The sequence below is a fragment of the Lepisosteus platostomus genome, chromosome 22 (genome assembly GCF_059453375.1).
Source record: "Lepisosteus platostomus isolate fLepPlt1 chromosome 22, fLepPlt1.hap1, whole genome shotgun sequence".
NCBI lineage: Eukaryota > Metazoa > Chordata > Actinopteri > Semionotiformes > Lepisosteidae > Lepisosteus > Lepisosteus platostomus.
In genome coordinates, this window is record NC_142632.1 from 7,421,608 (window position 1) to 7,449,400 (window position 27,793).

The window sequence follows — 27,793 nt, forward strand, 5'->3', positions numbered from 1 at the left end:
ACCCAATTTTTAAAAAAGGTTTTATTTCTAACTTTTATACAGTATATCTGTAAATCTATGAGGGGAAAAGTTATGTTTACACATAATTTACCACGTTAGAAGTACTTGTTTATGAAAACTAGTAAGTTTCAAGGGGATTTTTCCAATGTCAAAGTTACAGTTTAGTAAAAACTCTATACCCCCGACTTCTTGAAATATCAAATTGGGGATTATATCCCAAATACTTTGCTTATTTTTTAAATAGTTCTGTATCCATTTAATCTTAAAAATAGCATTAGATGTCCTAAAATCTAAAGCATCTAAATCTAAAGCAGCCCCCTTCTGCCTGTGGACGACAAATAATCTCTTTTTTAAGATAATGGGGTTTATTCCTCCATATAAATCTGAAAAGTTTAAAGTCAATTTTCCTAATAATTGAAGGTGGTACATCCAGAACCAGTGAAGCATAAACTAATCTAGATAAACCCTCAGATTTAGACAAAAGTATTCGACCATTTAAAGAAAGGTCTCTTAACAACCATAAGTCAATTTTTTTCTCAAATGAATGCATAATTGGAGAAAAGTTTAGATCATTTCTCATTTTTGGATTTTTGGCAATCTTAATACCTAGATATTTAACTTAATCTTTTACAGAAATATTACATATGGATAAAACGTCACAGTTCCCAAGAGCCATCAGTTCACATTTTTTAAAATTTAGAGAAAGACCAGAAACATAGGAAAAAACCTTTATACACTTAATTGCCTTATCAATCTCTGCATGGTTTCTTAAAAATAGCGTTGTGTCATCAGCTAATTGAATCAGAAACTTCTCTTTCTCAGCAGCGCCCCTGAATGACGTCATCATGCTGCGCGGCTGTGCAGACATTTCACCTTGTGGTGTCGATTGAATCAGTTAGTGTAGCTGATATAATAAAGAAGAAAGTTATTCTGTTTAAAATATCGTTTCCACTCGTGAATACACTACATGATTACGTCTTGTCGACTGTTTTCATGCTTGAACAGATCACAGGACTTGCGCAGAATAAAATAAAGAAGGCTATTGTGTTTAAACTCCGCAAATCGGCCTTTGTTTCTGACCGACTCCGAAGAAGGATGGCGGAGTGCATGTTAAATCTGCAAACCGAGCTCCACTCTTTCATGGAGGTTTTGCTTAAATCGATCGTGTATGAAGTGTCAGAAATTTTCCGAAACAGGATGTTTGACTCTGAGATCGAGTTTGAAGACAAACTCCACAGCATTTCCCGGATCCTGGTGAGACGGACTGTGTCTAAAATCACACAGTGTGTGGAGGACAGTTTCGGGAGCGAAATGGCGCAACTGAAGAATGAAAACGAGAGCCTGAAGTGGAGATTGCAGTTGTGGGAGAAGGAGTCGGGAGCTGGAGGAGATCAGGCGCAAACAGATCATGTTGGACACACGCTTCCCTGTGAAGTCACTGCAGAAATAAAAGAAGAAATGGGCAAGAAACTGGAGCTGCCAGGTCAGTGCAGTGACTTGTATGGAGTTAGTGTGTATGTGTTTAAAAACAGTGTATTTAACTTCCTTACTGGTGAGTAGTGCATAAATAGAGTGAACTATTTACTAATACTTGTGTGATGTAGCAACAGGATTCTTTACTGGAAACTGTGACAATGTCCGTTTATGGTGCTGAAAACATCTGTTACACAGTAACGGCTGAAAACACGTCGTTTAAATTGCCTTAATATCGTTCAGTAACTCGAATAAAAACGATGAACTACTGTGTTTACACCCTCGCTATAGAAAACTCTGCGATCTCGCTTGTTTAATGTTTTTTTTATCGTTGGAACATTTTCCTTATTTTTAAGATCATCTCGGCCAAACGTGTTTCCAGCGCTTTAGGTTTAGGGTAAATTCAGATTTAAGAAAATGTTCTCGACTGACCATCGCAGATGTGCTTCATACTTTCAAAAAATAATGTCATTGTACCCAATAAATCGTGTGCAGACGTTTAGTCTTGTATCTTCAATAGTTTCTGAGATATATAGGCTTTAAAACGGGGGGCGTGGCCCCAGTTTGTGTTAAAAAAGTGCAAAGTTCCATAAATCATTACTTTTGAACTACTGATGCGGAATGCATGAAATTTTCAGGAATTGTTCTTTGGTGTAAATGTGTCTTAAACATAAAGCATAAGATCCACAGTTGCATGTTTGCCAATTTATGGCTTGCTGAAAATCGTATAAAAAAAGTTTTTCTTTTGTGCATTGGAGCAACTTTGGCCCGTTGTATTTCCACGTTGAAGCACATCAGATCTTTCCAAATTTGGTATTTATTGCTCATTTTGTAGTACTCTTTTGGCAACTAGGTATTTGTCTAAAAGTAATCAAACTTAAAAATAAAAATAAATGTGCTTTCCCACCATGTATCATGTACCATGTAAATATATACAACTCTCATCTGTGTTCATTATAATTTAACCTGAGCCTTGTTTTTTTTTCCTACTTTAGTCCTACTTTTTCCTTGCCACTGTTGCCTTAGGCTTGCTCACTGGGGGCTCAGGCCTGGAACTCTGTAAAGCTGCTTTGTGACAATGTCCATTGTAAAAAGCACTATACAAATAAAACTGAATTGAATTGGAAAAAAAAACACATCTTTATTTAAATTGCATAATGCTTATGTATGACAAGGTCTACCATAAAAATAATTATACCACAGAAAATAATATGTTTCAATTAATAAATGTACCAAATATGAAGTTAGTATCTTGAACCATGTTTTACTACAGATGGAAATGTAAAATACAGAGGCACACTAATTATAATACAATCATACAGTGTTATCAGATAACTAATATGTATTTTATGTCTAAATACTCCATTGATCTTTATTCTAGGTAATTCTACCTTACCCAGTTCTACCATTTAAACAAACTACAGTGTCAGAACAACCCAAACCTTAAAGAAATAGTGTCTACCTGAAACATTTGAACAACTCATCGATATCTCCCAGATATCTCCTCTCCTGAGCCAATTGTAAGTCTTAGAGGCACCATGAGGATGTGCATCAGCCACCATATCTGGCCAGCAAGTATAAGCACACAGCTATGTGCTTCTAAAGGACAGTAATAAAAAATAATTTATGAATTTACAGGTTTTATGGATTATTGGGAGCATCTATGTATATTACATGCCTTAAAACAGCATTTCTGTCTGTAGTAAAACATAGTGTTTGATACCTTAAAAAATACAGTTTGGTTTGAGATACCAAGTTCATATTTGGTACATTTGCAAATTAACACATGCTCTCGCTATAATTGTTTCTATGGCAGACCTTGTCAGATATGAGCAAAAGGCAATTGAAATATAGGCGCAGCATGATTTTTTTTCATTTTTAAGGTGTCATAAATCAGAATGTTTGATTTATTTAGACAAATACCTAGTAGTAATACATACCAAAATTTGAAAGATCCGATATGCTTCAACCTGGAGATACAGAGGGCCAAATTTGCTCCAATGCATGAAAGAAAAAAAAATATTTTTAACAACCCATAAATTCAGACATACAACTGTGGAAAATTTGTTTTAGTAAAGACACCTTACACCAATGAACAATCCCTGAAAATTTCATGCATCTAGCATCAATAGTTCTAAAGCAGAGGTTCCCAACCTATTACAACTCGCGGCTCACATGACCGACCATAAAAATTTCCATGGCCCATAGAAGGACCAGGCCGTCCTCACCGTCTGAAATGGGCTTGCGCTATACCTCAACAGTAGCCTAATCAACAAGTTCCATGAAGTTGGCCCCGCTACAGACAGCACAAACGATGAAACCCACCTCATTCGTTAGTACTATGTTTGTGCCGTTTAAAGTAGCGCTCGTGCTGCTTTTGTTTCCGAGATATAGCACCTTGTTTTTTGGGGGGGTCGTGACGTCACTCAGTCCCCCATCAACATCGTAGAGAAGCCACTTTCGTTAGTGCTACATTTGTGCCAGATTGTACCGTTGAAAGTAACTTCCCAGCTTTTTTCTTTCCCGAGATATAGCGCCTTCATTTTGGGGGGTGTGACATCACTGAGCCCCCCTACAATGTCGTAGGGGACCCGGACTGGTCTCATTCATTAGTGTTGCCATTGAAAGTAGCATTTGTGCTGCTTTCGTTCTTGAGATATATACCCTTATCAGAATAGTTGCGGATGTAGTCTTAAAAGGAAAACATTAGTAAACAACTGCATGTTTTTAGAAAGAGGCTTTAGCACGTCTCAATATTTCGTAGCTATGTCCTTTTTTAAAAAATCTGAAGAAGTAATCGGTTTCTCATTGTGTCGTTTTTAAATTAATATGTGAATCTACGGCCGTTTAAAGATGCAACCCAGCACAAACACTACTTTCAACGGCACAAACGTAGCACTAACGGACCAACTTCACGGACCTTCATCGACACATGTAACATGGTGGACCTTAGATACGTTTTGAACAAATTCAGTTTGCTAAACAAGTTATCAGCACCGGCGCCGGCTATTGGAATTGTTAAAAACATTTGACATGCTATCACTGTGTTTGGAAACGCAGATTTCCTATCTTTGTTGACCCAGTACTGCAGAACGTGAGACGGAGCGTTGACTTACCAGCAGCCATATCACCCTGCAACTCACAACTGGCAACCCACTGAAGCTAAGAAGGTGTGACCCTGGTCAGTACCTGGATCGGAGACCTCCTGGGAAAAACTAAGGTTGCTGCTGGAAGAGGTGTTAGTGGGGCCAGCAGGTGGTGCTCACCCTGTGGTCCGTGTGGGTCCTAATAGTGACGGGGACACTATATTGTAAACAGGCGCCGTCCTTCGGATGAGACGTAAAACCGAGGTCCTGACTCTCTGTGGTCATTAAAAATCCCAGGGCGTTTCTCGAAAAGAGTAGGGGTGTAACCCCGGCGTCCTGGCCAAATTTCCCATTGGCTCTTACCAATCATGGCCTCCTAATAATCCCCCTCTATGAATCTGCTACATTACTCTGCTCTCCTCCCCACTGATAGCTGATGTGGGGTGAGCGTTCTGGTGCACTATGGCTGCTGTCGCATCATCCAGGTGGATGCTGCACATTGGTGGGGGGGAGTCCCAATTACCTGTAAAGCACTTTGAGTGGAGTGTCCAGAAAAGCGCTATATAAGTGTAAGCAATAATAATAATATAATAATAATAATAATAATAATTAATTATTATTATTCATTGGGGAGCAGATGAGACAGAAACTTTAATTCAGTTGCCAAATCTCCGCCATGTCTACTACAGAACAAGGCAAGTTCGTTACAGGCTTCAGTTGAATTATCTCCAGTCTTTTTGATGTCAAACAAAATGCCAAAAAGACGTCTGGATTCGCTCAAGAAAGAAAACCTGTCTTCTGTCTCACTGGAGGCAGTGTCCAGTAAGCAATTAAAAAAGTTCACTTTAAACTTTTCCTCTCTAATTTTCTTTTCTGTTCTTTGTGTTTTTCACTACCCAACATACATTTCTGGATCTCTTTCATGTTGCACACTAACGAACACAGCTTAGCTAAATGTAAGCTTATGTGGTGCTCAGTCTTGCAGGGGACCAGGTTGGGTTATTCAGTTCTACATATTTTGGAATGAAGGCGTCAATGACCAACTGCAAATCATCTGCACTGCCATGTTTTCCAATAGACCATTGTGTTTGATTTGAAAACATGCCGGATTAATATTGCTATGGGATAATACCGCTGTCCCCGCCCCAGACATACGAACTCTTGTTCGTTTTATTTGACTCCAGGCCTTTTCCCAATAAAAGCTTTCATTTTAATGACATTGGCAACGGACCCCCCCTTAGATCTGGGCCTGGGTGCAGTTGCAACCATTTCACCCCCCCGTAGCGCCCTGATTACAGCAATCGTTTGACAGCCCCCCTGCAGTACATGGGGCCGCGGCTCACAGGTTGAAAACCACTGGTAATGACATATGGAACTTTGCACTTTATTCCCAAACCTCAAACACCCAAATATACACTTTTCTTCTACACATAAAACCACAGGGATGAAGATATAAGCCTAAAATTGTACACACTATTTATCGGGCACCATGACATTATTTCCTGAAAGTATGAAGTAAATCTGAGGTGGTCAGTCTGGAGGCCTCTGGTGATTTCACATGGGTAAGATAAGATCAGATCACTTTATTGGCCATATACAATTTCTTGTCATATACCCCAACTTGTTCTCCATGAGACACACACACAGGGAGAAAAGCTTGGGGTCAGAACACAGGGTCAGCCATTTATATGGCACCCCTGGAGCAGTTGGGGTTAAGGGTCTTGCTCAGGGGCCCAACAGCATCGGATTCCTCTGCTGGCCACGGGATATGAACCGGCAACCTTCCAGCCACAGGCACAGATCCTGAGCCACAGTGCCACTACACCGCCCTTTTGGATTGACCCGAAAGCAAAGAAATTCTTGAAATAAACGTGAAATGGTAAACAGGATAATGTCAAGCTGTCGACAGATATTTGTATTCTAATGTTTTCAGGCGCTCAGTGGTCTGAGGTGCAGGATCAAGTGAATATCAGGTTGTCTCTAGTGCTCTGTACTGGTCTGTCTAGGAAAATAATGTCATGGTGCCCAATAAATAGTGTGTAAAATGTTAGGCTTGTATCTTCATGAATGTGGTTTGAGGTGTAGAAGAAAAGTGTATATTTGGGTGTTTGAGGTTTGGGGATTCTGCTGTATTCATTGATCCTGGAGGAGAGGGAGTGTCTCTCTTTCTCTTGGTGTATTTGTGCTGCACTCTCTGTCCAATGTTGTCTGCTCTACAAATACTGAAGTATCCAGTGTTCCCTTTCTGACCTATTTGGATTAAGAACCCAGCATAATGTGTATTAGCCTTCTGGGGAAACAGTCATTTTCGCTCAGTTGAATTCACTGCTTCATCGTACCAGCTCTTGGGGGAGCCAGGGCCTATCCCAGCTTGCAAGGGGATCAGTGTGGTATACAGCCTGGACAGGACATAACCCCCATATACATAGGCAGTTGGTATAGTCAGGGGAACTTGAGTTTTTTGTTCTGAGACACAGAAAACAGTCATAATTCAGGCAGACTGGTTTAAACAAATATTTCTTAACAATGAAAATACAGATGCAGCCATTCAAAGTGCGCGCCACAGACATGTACCGCGGGTAATTGGCTACATCATGGTACGTGATTGGTTGACCGACAGGGACACTCGTGGTGTGTTGGTCGGTCGTAGAAAGATTTAAATGTCTTTACTGTGCCCGTTTTTAGTGTTGAATATTTATATGGAATTTTACCACTGAAGGGAAATCTTAGTAGCTGAGCATACAAAGAATAGGAGCATAACGCGTGTGAAGGCCATAAACGATATTAATTTTGGAACATAATCATACAGCATTACAGTATATGGCTGGTCTCGGTACTTTAAAGAAAAAATACACACCAGTATTCCATTTCTCCCTACACATTTTAAGCATCGAAGTCTTTAACTAACATGTGAATTAACGTGTATAAAAAGTGGTAGTTTTAAGCTTTTCTGCGAATACGCTCGATACCAGAGTCAACAAGCATACTTTTAGAATTTGATTAATAGGGAATATAATATGGAATTGCATATCTAAAGAAATTAATAACGATATAATTATATTCATGTACTACAACACAATAGTACATGCTGTACAATGTCTGTTGATACCGTTTGTGTTGAAACTGTCTGTTAAAACTGGGGCTGTTTCATCACTCCTCCTGTGACCTTGGTGCCCGACTTGTAAACCACAGGTTGGATGTTCAAATCCAGCTGGCGCCACAACTTTTCTTGTAACAAACATTTCTTTAAAAAAATAAAATTGCAATGTTATGGACAATTAATTGACTTTTTATATTTCTAAATATCACAACATGTTCAAATTTAAAAATGTTCTTTTTCTTGACAAATTAAACCGGTTTCACAGGTATTTTCAAAGTAGAAGGGGGCGAGTCTTATAGCGATTGCAGATCAGATCAGATTCCCTTCCCCCCTCTGAAAGACAGACAAATGTTTTCACTACTCACTATTCACCGCTCGGCGAGCAGCTCCAATTTCAGGCGTAAGCGATAAAAATACTGAATATTTAGCTGAAAAGCTGTACAACACAAGAATTTCGTTACCCTAGGAGGTTTCGTGAAAAAGCTACAGGCTTGCCAATTGCAATCGTTTTTATTTTTAAATACATTTTAGCAAAGTCATGTACCATAAAAGTATGATAATTAAAAACCATTAATTATTTCACTTGGGTTTAAATAAAGTCGATGTTTTCTCTTTTGGCTAGACTTGACTATTTAGCCATGAGATATACAATAGATTGTCATTAAACAACCTTATGTTTATTTATCTTCCTTGTTATGCACAGTGGGAATGATAATGTAATGAGAATTAATTTAATCACAGTGCTCATAAGCTGATACCCTGGATTCTCTCCAGACACAGCTGTATGAGCTCCACCAGTCAGCACAGGAGGCTGTACTGTACACAGAGAGGGGCGGGAGGGGGGAACAAGCTGCCCAGCCATGTGGTTGAAGCTGATACCCTGGATTCTCTCCAGACACAGCTGTTTGAGCTCCACCAGTCAGCACAGGAGGCTCTACTGTACACAGAGAGGGGCGGGAGGGGGGAACAAGTCGATACTCTGGCTGATACCCTGGCCTGTGTCTCCAGACACAGCTGGATGAGCTCCACCAGTCAGGATAGGCAAATAAGATACACTCTACAGACATTCACAACAGCGACATATCATAAAACATTTGCACATATTGTTAAATTATTACTTGTTTTTCAAGAAGTTAAAAAAACACTTGAATTACTTATCCAGTCTCTCGAAATAAAATTATTTTTCAAGCAATGTAACTAACATCGGGCAATGTGTTTTTTTTTTCTAACATTGACAGCCACATCTTAAATCTTGTCAGTCAGCTCTTTTTTCTCTATGTGAATTGTGGTGATTCAGATAACTTGGGATAACAAGTGGTCTCAAAGTCACCAAGCTCACAGAGCTTCAACAACAGATGACAACTTCCTTAGTCCTTCCTTAGTCTTCCTAAAATTGTTAGATGGGGTGGGGGGCACTCGGGAATGTGAGTTATGCGAGTTAGATTATGAATGAATAAAAACATTTTATTAAAAACACGTTTGCGTTTGTTTGGGAGCTATATTACGTAGTTTTCATATATAAGATGTAATTATGTGTTCCTCCTTACACATTGTACGACTTTAAAAGCTATAAAAACAGGTTTCGATTCGTGTCTTTTTCACCTTATGTGGCGAGCCTTGTTTTGTCAAAGAACCAAAGATCATCTCGCTTTCAAAGGACAGCACAGACTTTCAAAAGGCTGCAAATGTATTAGCAAGGGTTAATTGCACAATGGGCCGCACAAAGAAATGTAAAATAGTCTTCTTTAGGTGTGAGGGCAGGAGAGGATTGCAGCAGGCATACACAGAAAATAAGAAGAAAACAAAGAGCAGGGCAGGTGAGACGAGTATCCAAACAGTGAGTGATCAGAAAAGGAAACAATTGTTACGCCCGGCTTTTTGACGCAATTTTTTTTTTACTTGTGTTGTAACAGAAAGAATAAGGTTCTGGATCCCGAGATGAAGTAAAACAGGTGAGTTTATTGCATGCAAGGAACAATAAAGCCGAAGTCTTGTTTCCCGAAAGAAACAACAAAACCAAAGCATTGTTCGATGTGCCGGTACAAACTTTTAGGTTATATAGTCCTTCCTTGCTGCTTCGGACGTCATTTGGTGTTATGGTAAGGGGGGGTCATGGTATTTGGCCAGTTAAGAGACCCTGACCAAATGGTCAGTTTAAGATTACGCCCCCAGGGGGTTCCTAGCTCGCATCTGGAATCCTTATCAGTTAACCCCCTTTCCTGCCATAAACCCCTGTTGCTTAGAAGTCTTATTTTCAGGCAGAACTGACTTAAGTTAACCCTTTTTACATCTTGTCTCTTATTCACTTGCTAAATGTTATGGAGGCGGAAAGACGTACCCCCCACCTCTGGGTGCCTGACTTGTCACCATCTTTAAGCATTCCGTGTTTGAGTCGCGTGTAGAGACACGTACGAAAAAAAGTTAATTCCAGCTATAATACATATATATGTTTGTGGTAAGAGGGAGCAAAACATCAGTATTTACTGCTAGTTATTAGTGTACGATTTATAGTTGAAATCCTGAGCCTAAATCTAAAGTTAAAATCTCGACAAACGAAGCAATGTAGGAAATGCGCACACAGAAATACACAGAAAATAAATCCGTTCTGAAATCTCAAATCAGTTTCGATCAAGGTCTCCAAAACGAACAAGAAAAAGAGTATTTTCAGAGAGCAATTATGCTGTGTTTATGTAGAATAAGTGATTAGATTTATGAGCAATCTAATTTCTTATTCGTTTAAAACAGTGAAACAGCTGCAAAAGATCACCGAATTTTCACGCATAAAAAGTGGTTATTAACTCTCGAAATCTGTTTTTATAGGTTTTAAAGTCGTGCAATGTCTAAGCCAGAACACATCATTATATCTCATTATTTATTTCTTTTAAAAAAATAAATAAAATTGTTTGCACAGCATAACAGTATTGTTGTTATTGTTTTTATTCTGTAAAGCGCTTTGAGGAGCCACCTTTAAAGGCGTTATGTAGAATAAAGTTCATTATTATTACTATTGTTAATTTGCTCTACAGAGAGGTGAACATTATTACGCAGAAGACAAAGGTAGTGATTTACGTTGCATTGTGCATTGTGCTGCTGTAATACAATTTAAAATAATTAAAAGTCTAAACAGTATCAGCTTTATTTATGGGTTGTAATTTTTAAAAAGTCAAAAACCACACTCAAAATGCAATTTAGAGCTTTCTGGCAAGAGGAGACACCCAAACTAATAATGTAACATGCTACTGTTTGTGCATGAACATAGTTATACTCTTGTTTCTTTAGATACGCGATTGCATGTTTTTTTTTAATCCCTGGCGGGACCGGGCGTCCATAAGAATCAAGTAATAGGTTTCATTGCACTTTGACAGATCATCTTTAAATCAATTGCTGATTTAAAGTTTGACAGTAAATGTTTATATTGTAACGCATACTGTAAAGCATCCATTTCTCTATAAAAATCTAAAAGATCGTTTGCACAGCCTAAGAGGGGGGGTCTGCTCTCAGTGTCAGCTGACAATCCTCCATACACTCAAGTGAAAAATTAATAACGCCAATGTAAACGTATTTACAACAACTATTCATTGTTATTAAAAATGACTTAAATTCGAACATGTTGTGATATTTAGAAATATAAAAAGTCGATTAATTGTCCATAACATGGCACCTAGACCACAGTACCACCCACAAGGTCATTGGAGGAGTGATGAAACAGCCCCAGTTTTAACAGACAGTTTCAACACAAACAGTATCAACAGACATTGTACATTGTGTTCTATTGTGTTGTAGAACATTAATATAATTATATCGTTATTAATTTCTTTAGATACGCGATTCCTTATTATATTACCTATTAATCAAATTCTAAAAGTATGCTTGTTGACTCCAGTATCGAGCGTATTCACAGAAAAGCTTCAAACTACCACTTTTTATACACGTTATTTCACATTAGTTAAAGACTTTGATGCTTAAAATGTTTAGGGAGAAATGGAATACTGGTGTGTATTTTTTCTTTAAAGTACTGAGACCAGCAATATACAGTTTACATACTGTAATACTGTATGTTTATGTTCCAAAATTAATATCGTTTATGGTCTTCACACGCGTTATGCTCCTATTCTTTTTATGCTCAGCTACCAAGATTTCCCTTCAGTGGTAAAATTCCATATAAATATTCAATACTTAAACGGGCACAGTAAAGACATTAAATATACATATACATACTGTATACAGTACAGTTTTGCATACAGTTATGTTTATGTTCCTAAATCAATATCTTTTATGAGCATGTGAAAGGCATGGTGAATCGGAGATTCTCAAAAATTACTGTACTTTGCATGATTGGAAACAAATGCATGATTGGATCAACTAAATGCTGTGGTGTTACAAGACGGTCAATGAAAAAAGAATGTGGAATCCTTATCAGTTAACCCCCTTTTCTGCCATAAACTCCTGTTGCTTAGAAGTCTAATCTTCATGCAGAAAGGACTTAAAGTTAACATCTTGTATCTTTCTTCATCTGAGACTACAGAATAACAGACTCTCTTAACAGGGTTTCAGATTTTGAGCTCCAGTCTGCTCTTTCCTGGTGATCTGAAAAAAGGAACTCCTGCTTTCATGTTCTCTTGTCTCTTCTGTTCTTCTCCTAGTTGTCATTTTCTTGTATGCTGTCTTTCTAGACTGCTGATTAACACTTAATTTACTCATTTACTCTTAATTTAATTAACTAAGGTAAACCAAACCATTGTATCTAAACCAAGGTGAACTTTACAATTGTTTGGATCTGAATCTGGGCCTTTCACATCCCAGCAAACATCTCCTTTGCTCTGAAGCTTTAAATGTTGATAATAGCCAAGAGTTATCCGTCATATCTCCATTCACTTCTTAATATTATTTTATAAAATTTGATAGTTTTGTATTTATCAGGGCTTGAAATTCATTCAAACTAAAATTATTGACCTTTTCCTCAGTTTTTCTCTTCCTCATTCATGGTTTCTCTTCTCATTTCAACTTAATTTGTCATTATACTTAAACATAGTATGCATAGTATAGTGAAAAGTGTTTCTCATTAGTCTCTCAGGTGCAGTATATACATAGAACAGAAGGCAAGACAATAGACAGTAATACAATAACAATAACAGTGTAAACAACAGTATGGTGGCAGTGCAAAATTGTAAAAAACTGTACAAATGCGCAAACTGAGAAAAGTATACAAACAGGACAAAAACAGTGCAAAAGTATTTGGCAAACAGTGCAAAAATAATATGGCGATTAATAAATAGTACAACTAGTACAGTTTTAAGTACAAAACTCCATCTGCCTCTGGTGTTCTCTGTCTAAACTATATACAGTGCCTTCAGAAAGTTTTCACCCCCCATTGATTATGTCTCGTTCTGCTGTGTTGCAAAGTCAAATTAAAGCACATTTAAATAGGATTTTTTCCCCTCCTGTAGAAGTAATTCTCTATAATGTTAAAATGAAATAAAGTATTTTGTTGTCTTCACAATTATATGAAAAATAAAAATCTGGAAATTACTTAATTGATAAGTATTCACCCCCTTTGCTTTAACAACCTAAATTGGGTAAGGTTATCAATTATCTTGAGAAATCACACTAAATATGTTAACAAGGTACACCCTGTGTTCATTTCGAATCCACCTGTGTTCAATTGCTTGATTGTACAATGAATATCACTGACTTTGTGAGGTCTCACAACTCAAACAGCAGATCAGATCAGTCCTGCTGTCATGAAGACCAAGGAGCTGCCTGTGAAATTTTGATAAGAAGTTGTTAGGAGGAAAAAGGCTGGAGAAGGTTATAAAAAGATTTGCAAAGCTTTGACCTTTCTAGGAGCACCGTGAAGTCCATTGTAACAAAAAACATGGCACAATCCAGACACTACGAAGATCAGGCCATCCTACCAAATTGAGAAACTGGACAAGAAGTGACCAAGAGGCCAGCTACAACACTGACAGAGTTGCAGAGCTCTTTGGCTGAAATGTCCAGACATCAACAATCTCTTCGACACTTCACTGATTCCGCCTCTTTGGGAGAGTGGCTAGAAGGAAGCCACTTCTGAGAAAGGCCAACATTAAGTCACGCCTGGAGTTTGCTAGAAGGCACGTGACAAAACCTGAAACCTTTTGGAAGAACATTTTGTGTTCTGATGAGACTAAAGTTGAGCTCTTTGGCTTAAAAGCAAAGCGCTATGTTTCGCGCAAACCAAATACTGCCCAACACCCAGGTAACACCCATCCCTACCGTCAAGCATGGTGGCGGCAGCATCATGCTCTGGGGTTGCTTTTGAGCAGGAGGATCTGGAAAGCTTGTTGCCATCAAGGTCAACGTGGATGGAGCCAAATACAAGCAAATCCTTGAGGAGAACCTGTTTCAGTCAGCCAGAGATCTACGTTTAGGGCAAAGATTCATTTTTCAGCAGGAAAATGACCCCAAGCACAGGACAAACACTATCAAGGAATATAAAGAAGGTTAGTATTCTGGAATGGCCCAGCCAAACTGTGAACTTGAATCCAATTGAAAATGTGTGGTATGACCTGAAAATTGCTGTCCACTGACGCAATTAGAGAAACTTTGCATTGAAGAAAGGGCAATAATTCCACAATCTAAATGTGCAAAGCTCATACAGACATACCCAAAAAGACTCAAGGCTGTAATTGCTGCTAAAGGACTATGTACAAAGTATTGCCTTGGGGGGGTGAATACTTTTGTAAATGAGAAATGTAAGTCTTTCATTCTGGAGAAACTAATGTTCTTGGGAAAAAAAAAGTTTTGATTCATAAATGTGTTGAATTTATTGTGTTATTGAAGGGAGAAAAAATGATTTAAATGTGTTAAATTCTGGAGGTATAACAGGGACAAAATGAGAAAAAATTCAAGGGGGTGAATACTTTCTGAAGGCACTGTACTTTATTGTCCTTCTCCTCAATCTCTCTCCCCGCTGTCTCCCTCAGTTTTTCCCTGTTCTCTCTCTCCTGCTCTGCTTTCTTTCCACTTTATAACTGCCCCGTTGAAATTAAACTGTCCTCAAGGAGGCCCAAGCTCTGAAATGAGCATCAGATTTGTGATGTTTGTGTTATTCAGTGAAATTCTGAATTTTGTTCTATTCTTTTTTGTGCGCTGAATCCACTTGCAACTGGTATAACTCCCATGGCTATTTGCAGTAGCTTCTCCATTTCAGTGAACACACCAGTCTCTGTAAACTATTGAAAGGAAAATGAAGCATATGTATCATTGGAGATGATACCTTGCTTCTTTGTGAACCCTGACCTAGCTTCCTCTGTACTTACAGTAGACGAGAAGTGTTTCAAGTTTCTCTTAATTAATAATTAATAATTGCTTACACTTATATGCACTTTTCTGGACACTCTGATCAAAGCACTTTTACAGGTAATGGGGACTCCCCTCCACCACCACCAATGTGCAGTATCCACCTGGATGATATGACGGCAGCCATAGCGCACCAGAACGCTCACCCCACATCAGCTATCCGTGGGGAGGAGAGCAGAGTAATGCAGCCAATTCAAGATGGGGATTATTAGGTGGCCATCATTGGTAAGGGCCCATGCGAAATTTGGCCAGGACACTGGGGTTACACCCCTACTCTTTTCGAGAAATGCCCTGGGATTTTTAATGACCACAGAGAGTCAGGACGTCACAACCACCTCACTGTGCATGGCTGAGTAAACGTCAGAGTTGGCTTCTTGAGTTGTTTCTGCAACTCATGAAGCTTGTTGCTTCTTATAGTGGAGTTGCTAAATTTAAACAAAAAAAGTGCCCTCACGTCTTGCTGGAACCTTTTCACTTGTTGCACAGATGCATCACTTGGATCAAGGGCAAGCTGGTGAGCTGTGTAGGGCAATCCGGTTAATTCTGAATTGAATTCTTCCTGCAGTTTTTGAACAACTCCTTGGTGGCTTCCTGTCATAACAGCATCTCCATCTGTGCATACTGCAACACGTTTATATTTTCTCTCATTGTGTTGCTTTATTTTTTCCCTTCTATCTGAAATTTCTGAGTTTCTAAAAAACTTTGTTTTCACCTTGTTTCCGTGTATGTATCTTACAGAAGTATTAAGCCACTTACTGTGCTTAAAGTTGTGAGAAAAAGTTTGTGAATCATTTGGAATTATCTGGATTTCTGCATGAATGGCTCCTAAAATGTGATCTGATCTCCATCTACGTCATTAATAAAGTCTTATTTCACAAAAATACACACTTGACTTAGATGAAGATCAGATCACATTTTAGGAGCTATTCATGCAGAAATCCATATAATTCCTAAGGGTTCACAAACGTTTTTCTCACAACTGTATATCAGTGGACCCATACAATATTAAGGAAGACACAGGACTTGTACCCACAGTGGCATCTTACTCTTCTAAGAGTGTGCTTGCTAAGAGATAGCGTGATGCATTTCTGACAAACCTTTGTCATTCAGAAACATTCCGTAGTTTGATCCGTCAATCTTAAGACACTTCAAAGAAGAACATTCCATTTCTTTCATGAATCTCATGAGTTCCATGAAATTTGAATTGGCTAACTTGTTTTCTGCAACAAATTATGTCACTTTAAGTAGCCTTTTTACCTCTTCTTTGCCATACAATTGTGCAGCTTCGATTGCACCAGCCATAACATTCTTAGACGATTCTGCTTTGCGCTTTCTTTTGAGTGCTGCATTATGAGCAACTGTGTTTGAGTATCTAATTTATATAAACGTTTTGTAACATTGGCTAGCAAACCTCACACTACTTTAACATGTCGCAAACTGAGCAGCTAATTTCTCCATCTTTCATTTCGAGGCCACAGGTATATTTTCAGCCAACGTGCCTGAATCATATCTTGGCACGATTTTTCCTCGCTGTTTCTTTTGTGAATCTCCTCATACCCGTCATTACATTTTTCAGAGTCTGGTGTTTTTTCTGTGGGGACTCGCCTTATTCAGAAGACTTTCTTTTCAGTTCCATTGTTGATCGAGTTAATTAGCCAGATGTTGAAGTTTTCTACATTGAACAAATGTTAACCAATTTAAAATCAATTTCTTTCCCTATTTGTCCACCTATAAGCAATGCAAGATGTGCAACACGACACCACAAAGAGTGACGTCACTAAATCGTGTAATAGTGCTGTGCAACTTGCTTTGAAAACTCAATCTGGCAGCGAATACGTGTGGATTGATTTAGGCTAATTCTGCTTGGAAGATGGCTTGCCGATAGATGCATGTGGGAAATCCCTGCATTCTAAATGCTGGATTTGCGGGAATAACTGAAATTGTGCCGCATACCTGCAATCCCACGCCGAAATTCAAGCCCTGATTTATTGTTATGTTTAAGTCTGCTGTTGTTATTGAGCGCCTTGCACTATGTTAGTGCTGTCTTTCCTTTTTGCGAGTAAATTCAAAGCAATTTCCCCCCCTTATCATATCAAGCAACGGCTCAGTGGATAATCCTCTCTGGACTCATTTTCTCCCACAAGTTATCTCTGTGCCTTTTTACCGTTTTTCCCTTCTTTGGTTTATTTTTTTAATTGCCAGCTCGCCTCTTTCTGTTTTGACTCGGTGGTTATCTGTAATTAAAAAGTTCTGTATCAGACAGCAAAGGAACAAATAATAGGTTTATTCCAGGCTGAAAAGAGAAGAAAGGAAACGCAACGTTTCGGCTTTGGAGCCTTCTTTGGGTGTGAGAAAGACAGGGCAGACAGCAAAGATTATATAGCATAGGAGAGCAAAAGCCGGGAGAGTGGCGGAGGTTGGAGAAGGGGAGAGTTAGATTGGCTACTCAGGTGGTGCGAAGTTGAGAGACGTGTAGAGAGGTGTAAAGTCAAAACCTACAAATGAATAGAGAGGATTAGAACTAAGCAAATCTGTCGCTGAGAGAAGGGGGAAGGTGAGAACCAAGTTTCAGGATAATTTTAGTTTCTGAAGTCTTTCTGCTATAGGAGTTAAGAAATCCTTCTTTGAGAACGCAGATGGAGAGATCAGTGTGGTCATGGCCGTCAGAGGTGAAATGAGAAACTTTGGGCTTGGAGAAATCTTTCATCTTCACAGCCCTAACATTAAGCGGTCTCCCGAGTCTCCTTCCTGTTTCCCCAATGTAGATGGCTGGGCATTTTCTGCAAGAGATACAGTAAATAAGGTTGCTGGGGCTACAAGATGTCATCTGAGTGATCCGGAAATTGTCCTGAGGGGACTTGAATGAGTGTGGTGTTAGATATGTTCTTGTAGGTGTCTCCCTTTCACCTGCCTGGTTCATCTCTCTCCCTCTCTGAATTCACCATCTAAGTCTAAGGCATTCACTGCTGCTAGAGTTCAACCTTAAACAGCACGCTGAGGACTGTGCTTGACCAATCATCACGCTGTTTTCACATTCTATCTTTACCCACAAAGGTTAATGTACGTGAAAAAAAGTTGTTAAACCTGTGTGTAATGCTTCTGTGTACTTGTTTGCAGTATTAATTTAGTCAGCATTATTTATTTTGTATGATTTGGTCATAGTTTTGTTACTGATTATTGATAATAAATCTTATATAGGGACATTGTATGAAACTTTCATACAGGAAGATCTGTTTTGGCACTGATAATGCTTCTGTAATTTTCTAGAGGTTTTTGTTGAGGTTATGTTTTCAAAGCAACTTTTTAAAACGTTTCAGAGCAATATCAATTTTATTTAGGCAACTTATTTAGGAGTTCAGGGTTCAGTTTATTGTCATATGCACAAGTGCAATGAAATGCTTAGTTTCATTTTCTTCAACTAAAATAAAAAATGGGTTGCTGAGGTTGTCCAGGTGTCTGTGTTGGAGAAGCCTCTTTATTACATATGCATATGGAAGAATGGCTTGCAACCACCGAACTCAAAAATCAGTAACTAAAGATGGTCTTTTATAACGTGGAACAAAAAAGCTAAAGTGACATTCCCCCTATAACATGAGAAAAATACTCTCACCCAAAAGGCTACTTGATTAATGAGAGCTGTGCAGCTGATCACCTCTTTTTGTGTATTCCTTGATAGATGTGTTGTGGAAATCCGTAATACACAGCTCAAGTGGTGGTCACTCAACTGTGATTTGTGACGTGATTTGTTGATGTTCATCAAGCTGAATGTTTGCTCACATACGTCAGTAGATCTGAATAACACCAGTATCTTTTGTGCTGATTGTCAAATATAAACTTGGCCTCCTTCAGTGATGCATATAAATCATTCGGCTTTAGAGAATCAAACTTTTCCTTCAGAGTTATGTCACACTGCAGATCGATCAATTCCAGCTGCAATTCTTGTGCTGCCGTCTCATAGTTCAGAGTCAGAGGACATGACACCAACGTTAGAGACCTCTCAATTTAATCAAAGTCAGCAAATTGATGGGAAAATTCTCCATGCAAGTCTGTGAGGGACATGTTGTGCCTTAGTTCTTGAGCGTGTGACACGTCTAGTGTCCCAAGAGTGGGGAAATGTGTGAATGAGTGGCTGATCATCTGTTTTGAGAACAAGGTGAGCTTAGCTCTGCATGCATTCACATTCGAGTGCAGTTCTGGAAGAAATACACTTTTTCCTTGCAGTTTCATGTTAAGCTCGTTCAAGTGAGCGAAAATGTCCAGAGTGACCGTAAAGTCGCAGAGCCAGTCTGAATCTCAGAACTCAGGGAAATTTGTGGCTTTCCCCAGGTTATCCAAAAAGGAGTCAGTCTCCCCTCTCAGCTCCCATGCTCACTTGAATACTTTTTCCAAGCTGAGCCAACGAACATGTGAATGATAGAGTAAGTCATGGTGATCTGAGCCAATATCTTCAAGAAACTGAATGAACTGACGATGATTAAGTTCCCTCGCGCATATGGTTCACAAGTTTCACAACAGCTTTCACAACATGATTGAGGCCCAGCATGTTTTTGCACAGGGCTTCCTGATGAATGATGTTGTGAAGAAATATTACCTCCGCCTCAGGGTCATTTTCTTTCAGTTTGTCCTGCATTATCTTCAGTTGTCCAGCGTTTTTCTGAGTTAGATTCGGAGATCATTCTGTGGTCACATTTACTAATTTGCTCCGCAGTAGCTTCATTTGGTCAATACAACGTGACACCTTGTCATACAAGTCCGAGCCCTTCGTTGTTCCTTTAAAAATCTCCATTGATAAATGCTCCTCCGTAATTTCAAAACTGCCATTAATTCCCCTGACAAAAATTAGAAGCTGTGCAGTGTCCTTTATATCAGTACTTTCAGCCAATGCAATTGAATAACTTAAAGTTCTCCAACTTCTTGTTTACAAGCCAAGTCTTCACCGATTACCTCGACCCGACGGGTTCTGTGTGATAAACTTATTTTCTCAAATTTGCTCTGCTTTCTGGACAAAGAATATCTGCGGTTTCTATCATACACTCCTTAAAAAAAAACTTCAGAGAATAGCTTGCTTTGTTTAGCAATGTTATATGTGAGCAGTTGGTGTGCCTTTGTGCTGGCCTCTTGGATGGAAGAAGGGAGGGAAAAAACATTATGCTGAGCCTGTAAACTAGGAACTAGTTTGGAAGCTTTATTAGCCCACTCCTCCCATGACAGATTGCTAGCATAGTTAACATGTTTGGTAGAAAAATGCCAACTGAGATTGTATTTGTTGAACACTGTAACACTTTCCTTAAAATTAAACATATAGCCTTTGTTCCAACCTCTGTGAAAAGGTATTTTGCAGTCCATTCTTTGTTGAACACTCTGCATTCACTGTCATCTTTCTGCTTCTTCACTCCGCTCATTTCGACGGAGGATTGCAGTATGATGCACCCACTTGTTGAAAGGGTCTCTTTGAATTTTTTTATTTTTTTCTTGCAGAGGATGCAATATTTTACAAGGTGGACATTTAGAACAAGGGCTATTATTTAATTCTATATCATTTTATAGGGATGCGTGCTAGGAACCTAAGTAACCAGTTGTATCAAAAGAAGTTATCTTGAGTGAATCGGAAGGTAGGAGGTTGTGCGTGATTTTTGAACACTGCTAATCTTGTAAGCACAGGAAAGTTTGATAGATAACAGAAAAATATTTAAGGACTGTTCTGGCTGAATTACTTGGAGAAAAATACCCCAAGCATCTCTGTGTTTTTCCCCCCATGCGCATGAAATAAAAATGTATTTTAACTTCTGAGATGGACTCCTCACTGTCTTTAAAGGGGAATCGGGGAAACATTTCTCAAACACACTGATTCTCCAGCAAATCAAATTGGTATTGCTTTCATGCGCCATCTAACGGCAAGAATAATGAAATGTAAGAAAAAATAGCCCCAAACAAGGTGGAAAATGGCGAATATTGACAAATTTATTTTTACCTCGAGGGACGGTTAAAACTAACCTCTAGGGGCCAGGGGTGGTCTAGATGCTAAAAATCCCTGTATCTTAAAGTTTTTTTTCTTGTTTCTCCATGGTGTTATTTTTAAATTCTACTCTCAGCCCATGTAAAAGATTTTGTCCTCTTGTCCTGTGTTTGCAGGGCCAGAGGCCAGTGCTTTCTCTCATGCTGGGGAAAGGGCCCCTCTTGAACAGCAGCACAGTGAGGAGGAGTGGGGCTCCAGTCTGATGCAGGAGACAGAGCCCACTGCTGCAGAAGAGAAAGAAAAACTCAGTGAACAGCACACAGAGAGCAGACAGAGTGTTGTGGATCTGGACTGTGTGCCCATGATAAAGACAGAGCCTGAGAGTGAGACATCTGGTTTCCTAGTATTTGATGATTTTACAGAGAAGATTAATAATCTGGACATGAACAATATTAAAGAAGGTTGTAATGAACTGGACTGTGGCTCTGTACAAAACCACAAAGAACACCTAGATAAGTTACATCTTAAAAAGCAGGACATAGAGCCCCAGTTGATTGACCCTGCAGAGCAGCAGATGAATGGACCTGGTGAAGAGAACAGCACTGATTTACAGCACCCAAAGGAGAGTCAGTACAGGAAGGAACAACAGCAGCTCCTACAGGGCTTCATAATAAGGTCTTGTGCTGTTAAAGTGGAGCGCCTGTCATTGCATAAGGGATTTAAACAAATGAATGTTCCTTTAGTATCTATGGACTTTACAGAGAAGTGTAATAATTTAGACACTAATAATATTGCAGAGCATTTCAATGAAGTGGAATCGGTATCTGTACAAGGGCACAAGGAAGAGGAACAGAAGGAATTGAATTTTTACAGTCTAGGGGAGCAGGAAACTGGATCCCAGCTGCCACAGCCTGCAGAGCAGCATACTGATGAAGAGTACAGGACTGAGTTACAGCACACAGAGGAGAGTCAGTACAGAGAGGAAGGGGAGAAACAGCAGGGAGGCCCACAAGACTTGATGAATCCTTCTTCTGCAATAATGCAGAGGTTGTCAGTACAGCAGTGGATTGATCATTCAAGCAACTTAAAATATCACCAGCTCACTGCAGGTCAGAAGATCAAGAGGTCTCATCCTAAACCTTGTTCAGATGAGGTGAAGAAAATGTCAGTACAGCACAGACAACAGCAATGTTTTCAGCAATCAGGTAAAGTAAAAAGTCACCAGCACACTCTCATAAAGCACAGAGCATTCAGATGCAATCAATGTGGGAGGAATTTTAGTTGCTCAGACAATTGTGGGAACTGTTGGAAGAGTTTTAGTGACTCAAGTACCTTAAGATCCCACCAGTGCATTCACATGGGAGAGATATCATTCACCTGCCATCAGTGTGGGAAGAGCTTTAGTCAGGCAGGCAGTGTAAAAAAACACCAATTAATTCACACAGGAGAGAAACCATTCAGCTGCAGTCAGTGTGGGAAGAGTTTTAATCGGCAAAGTCATTTAAAAACGCACCAGTTTATTCACACTGGAGAGAAACCATTCAGCTGCAGTCAGTGTGGGAAGAGTTTTAGTCAGCAAAGCCATTTAAAAATGCACCAGCGCACTCACACAGGAGAGAGACCATTCAGCTGCAGTCAGTGTGGGAAGAGTTTTAGTGACTCAAGTACCTTAAGAGCCCACCAGCGCATTCACACAGGAGAGAGACCATTCAGCTGCAGTCAGTGTGGGAAGAGTTTTAGTCGGCATAGCCATTTAAAAACTCACCAGTTTATTCACACAGGAGAGAAACCATTCAGCTGCATTCAGTGTGGGAAGAGTTTCAGTCGGCAAAGCTATTTAAAAATGCACCAGCGCACTCACACAGGAGATAGACCATTCAGTTGCCATCAGTGTGGTAAGAGTTTTAATGACTCGCGTACCTTAAAAGCCCACCAGCGCATTCACACAGGGGAGAGACCATTCAGCTGCAGTCAGTGTGAGAAAAGTTTTACTGACTCACGATCCTTAAGAGCCCACCAGTGTATTCACACCGGAGAGAAACCATTCAGTTGCAGTCAGTGTGGTAAGACTTTTAATCGGCAAAGCCATTTAAAAAGACATCATCTTATTCACACAAGAGACAAAAACATGATTAAATGTTACACAGAAGTTTAGAGTTGTAAAATGGTTTATTCATTTTAAAAATTCAAATCTTCTTGTTTTTTCTAAACTATTACACCTTGGGTGGATTATGGAATAAAGGAGTCTTTAACCTCATAGCAGAACTCACTGTACAGGTCTGTACAGGTTTTAAATTTACAATGCCCTCAAGTTAAACATGCATCATCATAAACAAAACATTTTAAAAAAATACAAATGATACACTCATGCAAGTGATCTCCAACATTCTCTAAATCCAGTAAATAAATAATTTGATTTATCAAAATAAATTGAGTTTTTGAAACTATTGTATTTTATATGAAATTGTTTACCCTTTTGCTTAAAAACATTATCAACAAGAGTTTCAGTCTTTAAACCTGAGTATTTTCACAACAGAAATGTAGTTCACCCCTGCTTGGAGTAAAATAATGTGAAACATTGATGTATTTGTATTTGCAGTGCGGTTTTACTTTAGAATTTCTTATTTAATTGAATCTTATTTTTCTGTTGTTGTACAGTGTTGTGTGTGACAGGAGAAGCTGAATGGTGGCTCTTCCACTTGTTACCTTTTATTTCAAATTATTAAAGTTGAAAATTAACATCCTTCTAACGACTTCAATATACTGCAGCTTTTGGGCTTCACTGCTCATTAATAAGACAGAATTAAGTGTTGCTGTGCTTTCCTAAATGAGGTCCCCATCCCTCTTCCTCTGCACCACAGAGAAGCTATTCGGATAGTTTCTGATTTAAAGTGTTTTCTTTCCAATAAGCAGCAGCTCCCAAATGGGGATGCGCCCAGCTATGCCTGGCTATCATGATCAATTGCCATTTCTGGTGCCTATCTATCTATGCGATTCTTGGGAACATCTGGATTGCAGTCAGAGGTCATTGTTACACTTCTCTCATCTTGCTCAACCAGTCAGGGACCTGTGGGGCACGTGGGTCTCAAATGCCTGCCAAACTTTCAATCAGTCATCACCTGTCTTTGTTCTAGCTAAAGGAGACTGCAGAGCTGAGAACTTTGCTTCTCGCTTACCCTTAGAGACAATCATGTGATGGCCAGTGTTGTCTGTATTGGGACTGGAACCTCATTTCAGCAAAGCATCAGCCAGGGGAAAACCAGTATGTTAGGAAATCTTGCCCAAATCACTACCAGCCAACGTGGACGCTTAGCTTGATCACCGAAGTTTACGTTTGGACTCTTGTCGACAATCTAAATAAGTTTTTATTCAGCAGTAGCTCTACACCAGAAGCAAACCACGTTTCTTCCACCCTAACAAGTGACTTGCTCGGACCCGCAGTTATGCTTTCTGCATTACTAGTCAGCCGGACTACTAGTAGCTCCCTGGGAAGGCAACGACTGTCACACGCGTTGCGGCCTCTCTCTCTCCTTCCTTCTTTCTGCAACTCGGAACTGCACCAGGACTGGTTGGCCGGGAGCGTGAGGATGCCGATAGGACACTGCAACAGAGCCTGCCAGCTGGTCTTTTGTGTCTGTGCCCCGAGAAATACAAATCCATATTTGGATAAGTAAACCCAATATTCTGCATTGCCTATCGAGAATTCAATTGTTATCTCAATAAAGGTTGATATCAGTTTAATTCGTGTTGAGTTACACATTTACTTATGAGTATATAATGTAGAATTCATATTCATGAGACAGATGAACAAAACACTATTGCTGAATTTCGTTATAGTATAGCTGTATACTGAATGCATATTCCGTGTTTTGTATCTCTTCATGATCATATATATCTTGTATCTTGGCAACCCTCACAGTACAATCTGCCATCTGTATCCAGGCAGGCTGTTACATGTTTTTATATGCACAATTTTATGTATTAATAAATGTATTCCGTGAATTTGAATCTGTGTGTTTGTGTTGCAGATTGTTCTGACGATTGATCCTCTAATAGCCATTAAAGAATCATCTCGTGGTTTGTTTACTGCTACAATTAATAAATTATCCCAGTATATTAACAAAACTCATTTATTGGTGCCTGTGTGAGGATCCTTCAGATTGAAATGAGAATCAATCAAGTGGAATAATTGTGCTGGCAAAAAAAGGTTTAACGTATAGTGCAGTGTGCTTGCTCTTGAAACTATAGTGCAGTGTGCGCTGCTTTGTGATCTATCTGTTCGGTTGTTTTGTATTCGGTACTGTGTTATTTTGTGGTGATAGAACTGTGGTATTGTGGTTGAACCTAATATGCTCAAAGGTGTCACGAACAGTTCTTTCCGGGCCCTATGCAGATGACATGAGCAGAGGACTTCGGAATTGTGAAGATACGCTGGGGAAAAGGTCATGCAGGAGAGGGTCTGGAGGCAAGGGGCGTGTCCAAGGTGAGCAGGTGTCCTGGGGAAGTGAGTCCGGGGCGAACAAACAAAGACAAAGTCCAAACAGAGAATCCAAAACAGAAGAGTTGAGTCCAAAACCAGGAGATCAATCCAGGGAATAAAAGCATGAACCGGGTCGGGACCGGTGGGGTGGGGAATCAGGAACAGAAGGTTAAAATCATAACGGAGCAGGAATCATAAAATCATAAATGCAGCAGGATCCCGGTGTAGCGGCGAGGCTTATTAATAAGACAGAATTAAGTGTTGCTGTGCTTTCCCAAATGAGGCCTCATCTCTCTCTTCATCTCTGTGGTGCAGCCACAGAAAAGCTATTCATGCAGGCTGATTTAAAGATGTTTTCTTTTGATAAGGGACAGCTCCCAAAGGGGGATGCACTTAGCTAAGCCTGGCTATCATGATCAATGGTCATCCATTGGCGCCTATCTGTCTCGGGAGTGCCAGATGGACATCTGGACTGCATTCATAAGTGTCAGGAGTAAGTGACTCATATCTCACCTTGATCAACCAATCAAGGACTGGTAGGGCCGAGTAACCCACGTGGGACTCTGATGCCCATGGAACTTTCAGCCAATCAACGAGCTGAAGTTCCTCCAGGTAAAAACAGGCAACACAGAGCTCCAGGAGAATTCTGTGGACTTTTCTAAAGGGAATTCAAAGGAGAATTCCAGGGCAGGACGGCCCAGGAGCAGAAGGCTCCCAAGTGCAGGACATTCTCGCAGCGCGCCTCCTGACCATCCTGAGACTCAGCCCGGACAACCACGGAACGGCCAGTGTGTCCGAGTGCCAGAACTTTCCTTTGTTCTAAGAGTCTAGAGCGGAGGTTGCCAGAGAGTAACCAGAGAATCCACCCGAGGTTATCACCAGCAGCAGGCCTCGTGAACAGGTCAGAACTGTGGACAGCTGAATCACTATTCAGAACTAGCTCTTCATCAGGAATGAACCGGTCCTCTTCCAGACTTGCTGGGACCCACAGTCATCTTTTCTCCTGTGCACAAACTTTGCTAGTTAAAGCCAACACTAACTAGCCGGTCAGTGAGCAACAGCAACGCACCGTCGCAAGCCGCACAGCACAGCCTGGCACCTAGCCAGAGAGCGCGGATTGGACAGCAATAAGCCTGCAACTGTTTCTTTGTGCCCGCAGGAGATCTGAATCCCCAGAGATTGGATGAGTATTCAACTTCAATGCATTGCAGCTCGAGAATTCAATTGTTATCCAAACCAGTTGATATCAATTTAATTCCTAAGAGTTATGTATTTGTTTTGAGTATCTAATGTAGAAGTTATAACCAAGTTCATTTACGAAACGGTCTAAATGAATGATACACTGAACATATGTCCTCTTGATATGTGTAACTCTTTGTAACTGACTGAATATATACCTTTTGTATTCTGATAACCCTCTCGATAAGATCTGTTAGGTTTACATGCATATTCTATGTATTAATAAATGTATCCTCGTGTATTAGTACCTGTGTGTGTGCGTTGTTTGAGTTATATCGCATGGTTGGATTCTAAAGCCATCAAAAGAATCATTTTGTGATTTACTGCTACAATTAATAATTGTTCCAGTAAATGCCCAAACCCTACAGAACTGGTGCCTTCAGAGAGCACACTACACCGGGTTCTCACGAAACGGCATTCGGGTGACGTCTGCGTCTGGCTTTTAAGGCGGAATGGAAATAGGGAACAGGTGCAGGTAATGGGAGAAAACAAGGAAGGGCTGGAGCGCCCTTAAGAGGAGGGGTTTGCGATCATGACAAAAGAGTACTGGGGCAGTATTGAAAAATTGAAAAATTGGATTTTAATCAAATTGAAAAAGTTCAGGTAGAACTGTGAATGCAGTATGGATTCTATTGATTTTCGCTTTAAACCTCTCAAAGCCTCGAATTGACTTCAGCCGAGTTGGAGAAAGGTCAAAAGCTTCAGACTAAATTTGAACGAGTTGATTTATTAGAGATAATCTAGAAAACGAAAGTGGAGAATGAAAATAAGTGAAGCCCAACTCGAAGAGGCTTTAGTGAAATTGGAGGACCTGTCTGCATAAGAAACTGGTGCTGAGGAGGCTAGGAGCGAACTAGAGGCTAGACTGCATTGAAGGGGAACTGGAGAGTTTGTACGAGCGTAATCAGAAAATACACAAGGATTTGTTACACGTAAGTGAGGATAAAGAAATGTTTAAACAGAAACTAGATGCTGCCCTGCGGGAAGCAAAACAAATCAGGCAGAGCCTGATCAGGCAAAACAAATCAGCAAAACAAATCAGGCATCACCGCAAAGAGCCCTCAGTAGCACTCATTCAGCCTGGAGCTAAGGGTTTCGCCTGAGAGAGAGTTTTTCCG

General features: G+C 39.8%; 1 protein-coding gene and 1 pseudogene across 3 annotated transcripts in view; one reads left to right on the plus strand and one right to left on the minus strand.

The window, feature by feature from the left end:
* The first annotated feature begins 848 nt into the window (after nt 1-848).
* The window catches only part of LOC148643326 (uncharacterized), a 69,575-nt gene continuing 42,630 nt past the window's right edge, over nt 849-27,793 (plus strand). For 2 of the 3 annotated variants that reach the window (XM_088615703.1, XM_088615704.1), the window contains exons 1-2: nt 849-1,483; nt 21,133-22,161. In XM_088615703.1, coding sequence (XP_088471829.1) covers nt 994-1,483; nt 21,133-22,161 — 1,519 coding nt within the window. In that variant the 5' untranslated portion in view covers nt 849-993. Of the gene's footprint in view, nt 1,484-21,132; nt 24,965-27,793 lie in introns of those variants that run through there. The other variant, XM_088615702.1, reaches the window with a different exon arrangement.
* On the minus strand, nt 19,003-19,630 carry LOC148643327 (general transcription factor II-I repeat domain-containing protein 2B-like; annotated as a pseudogene).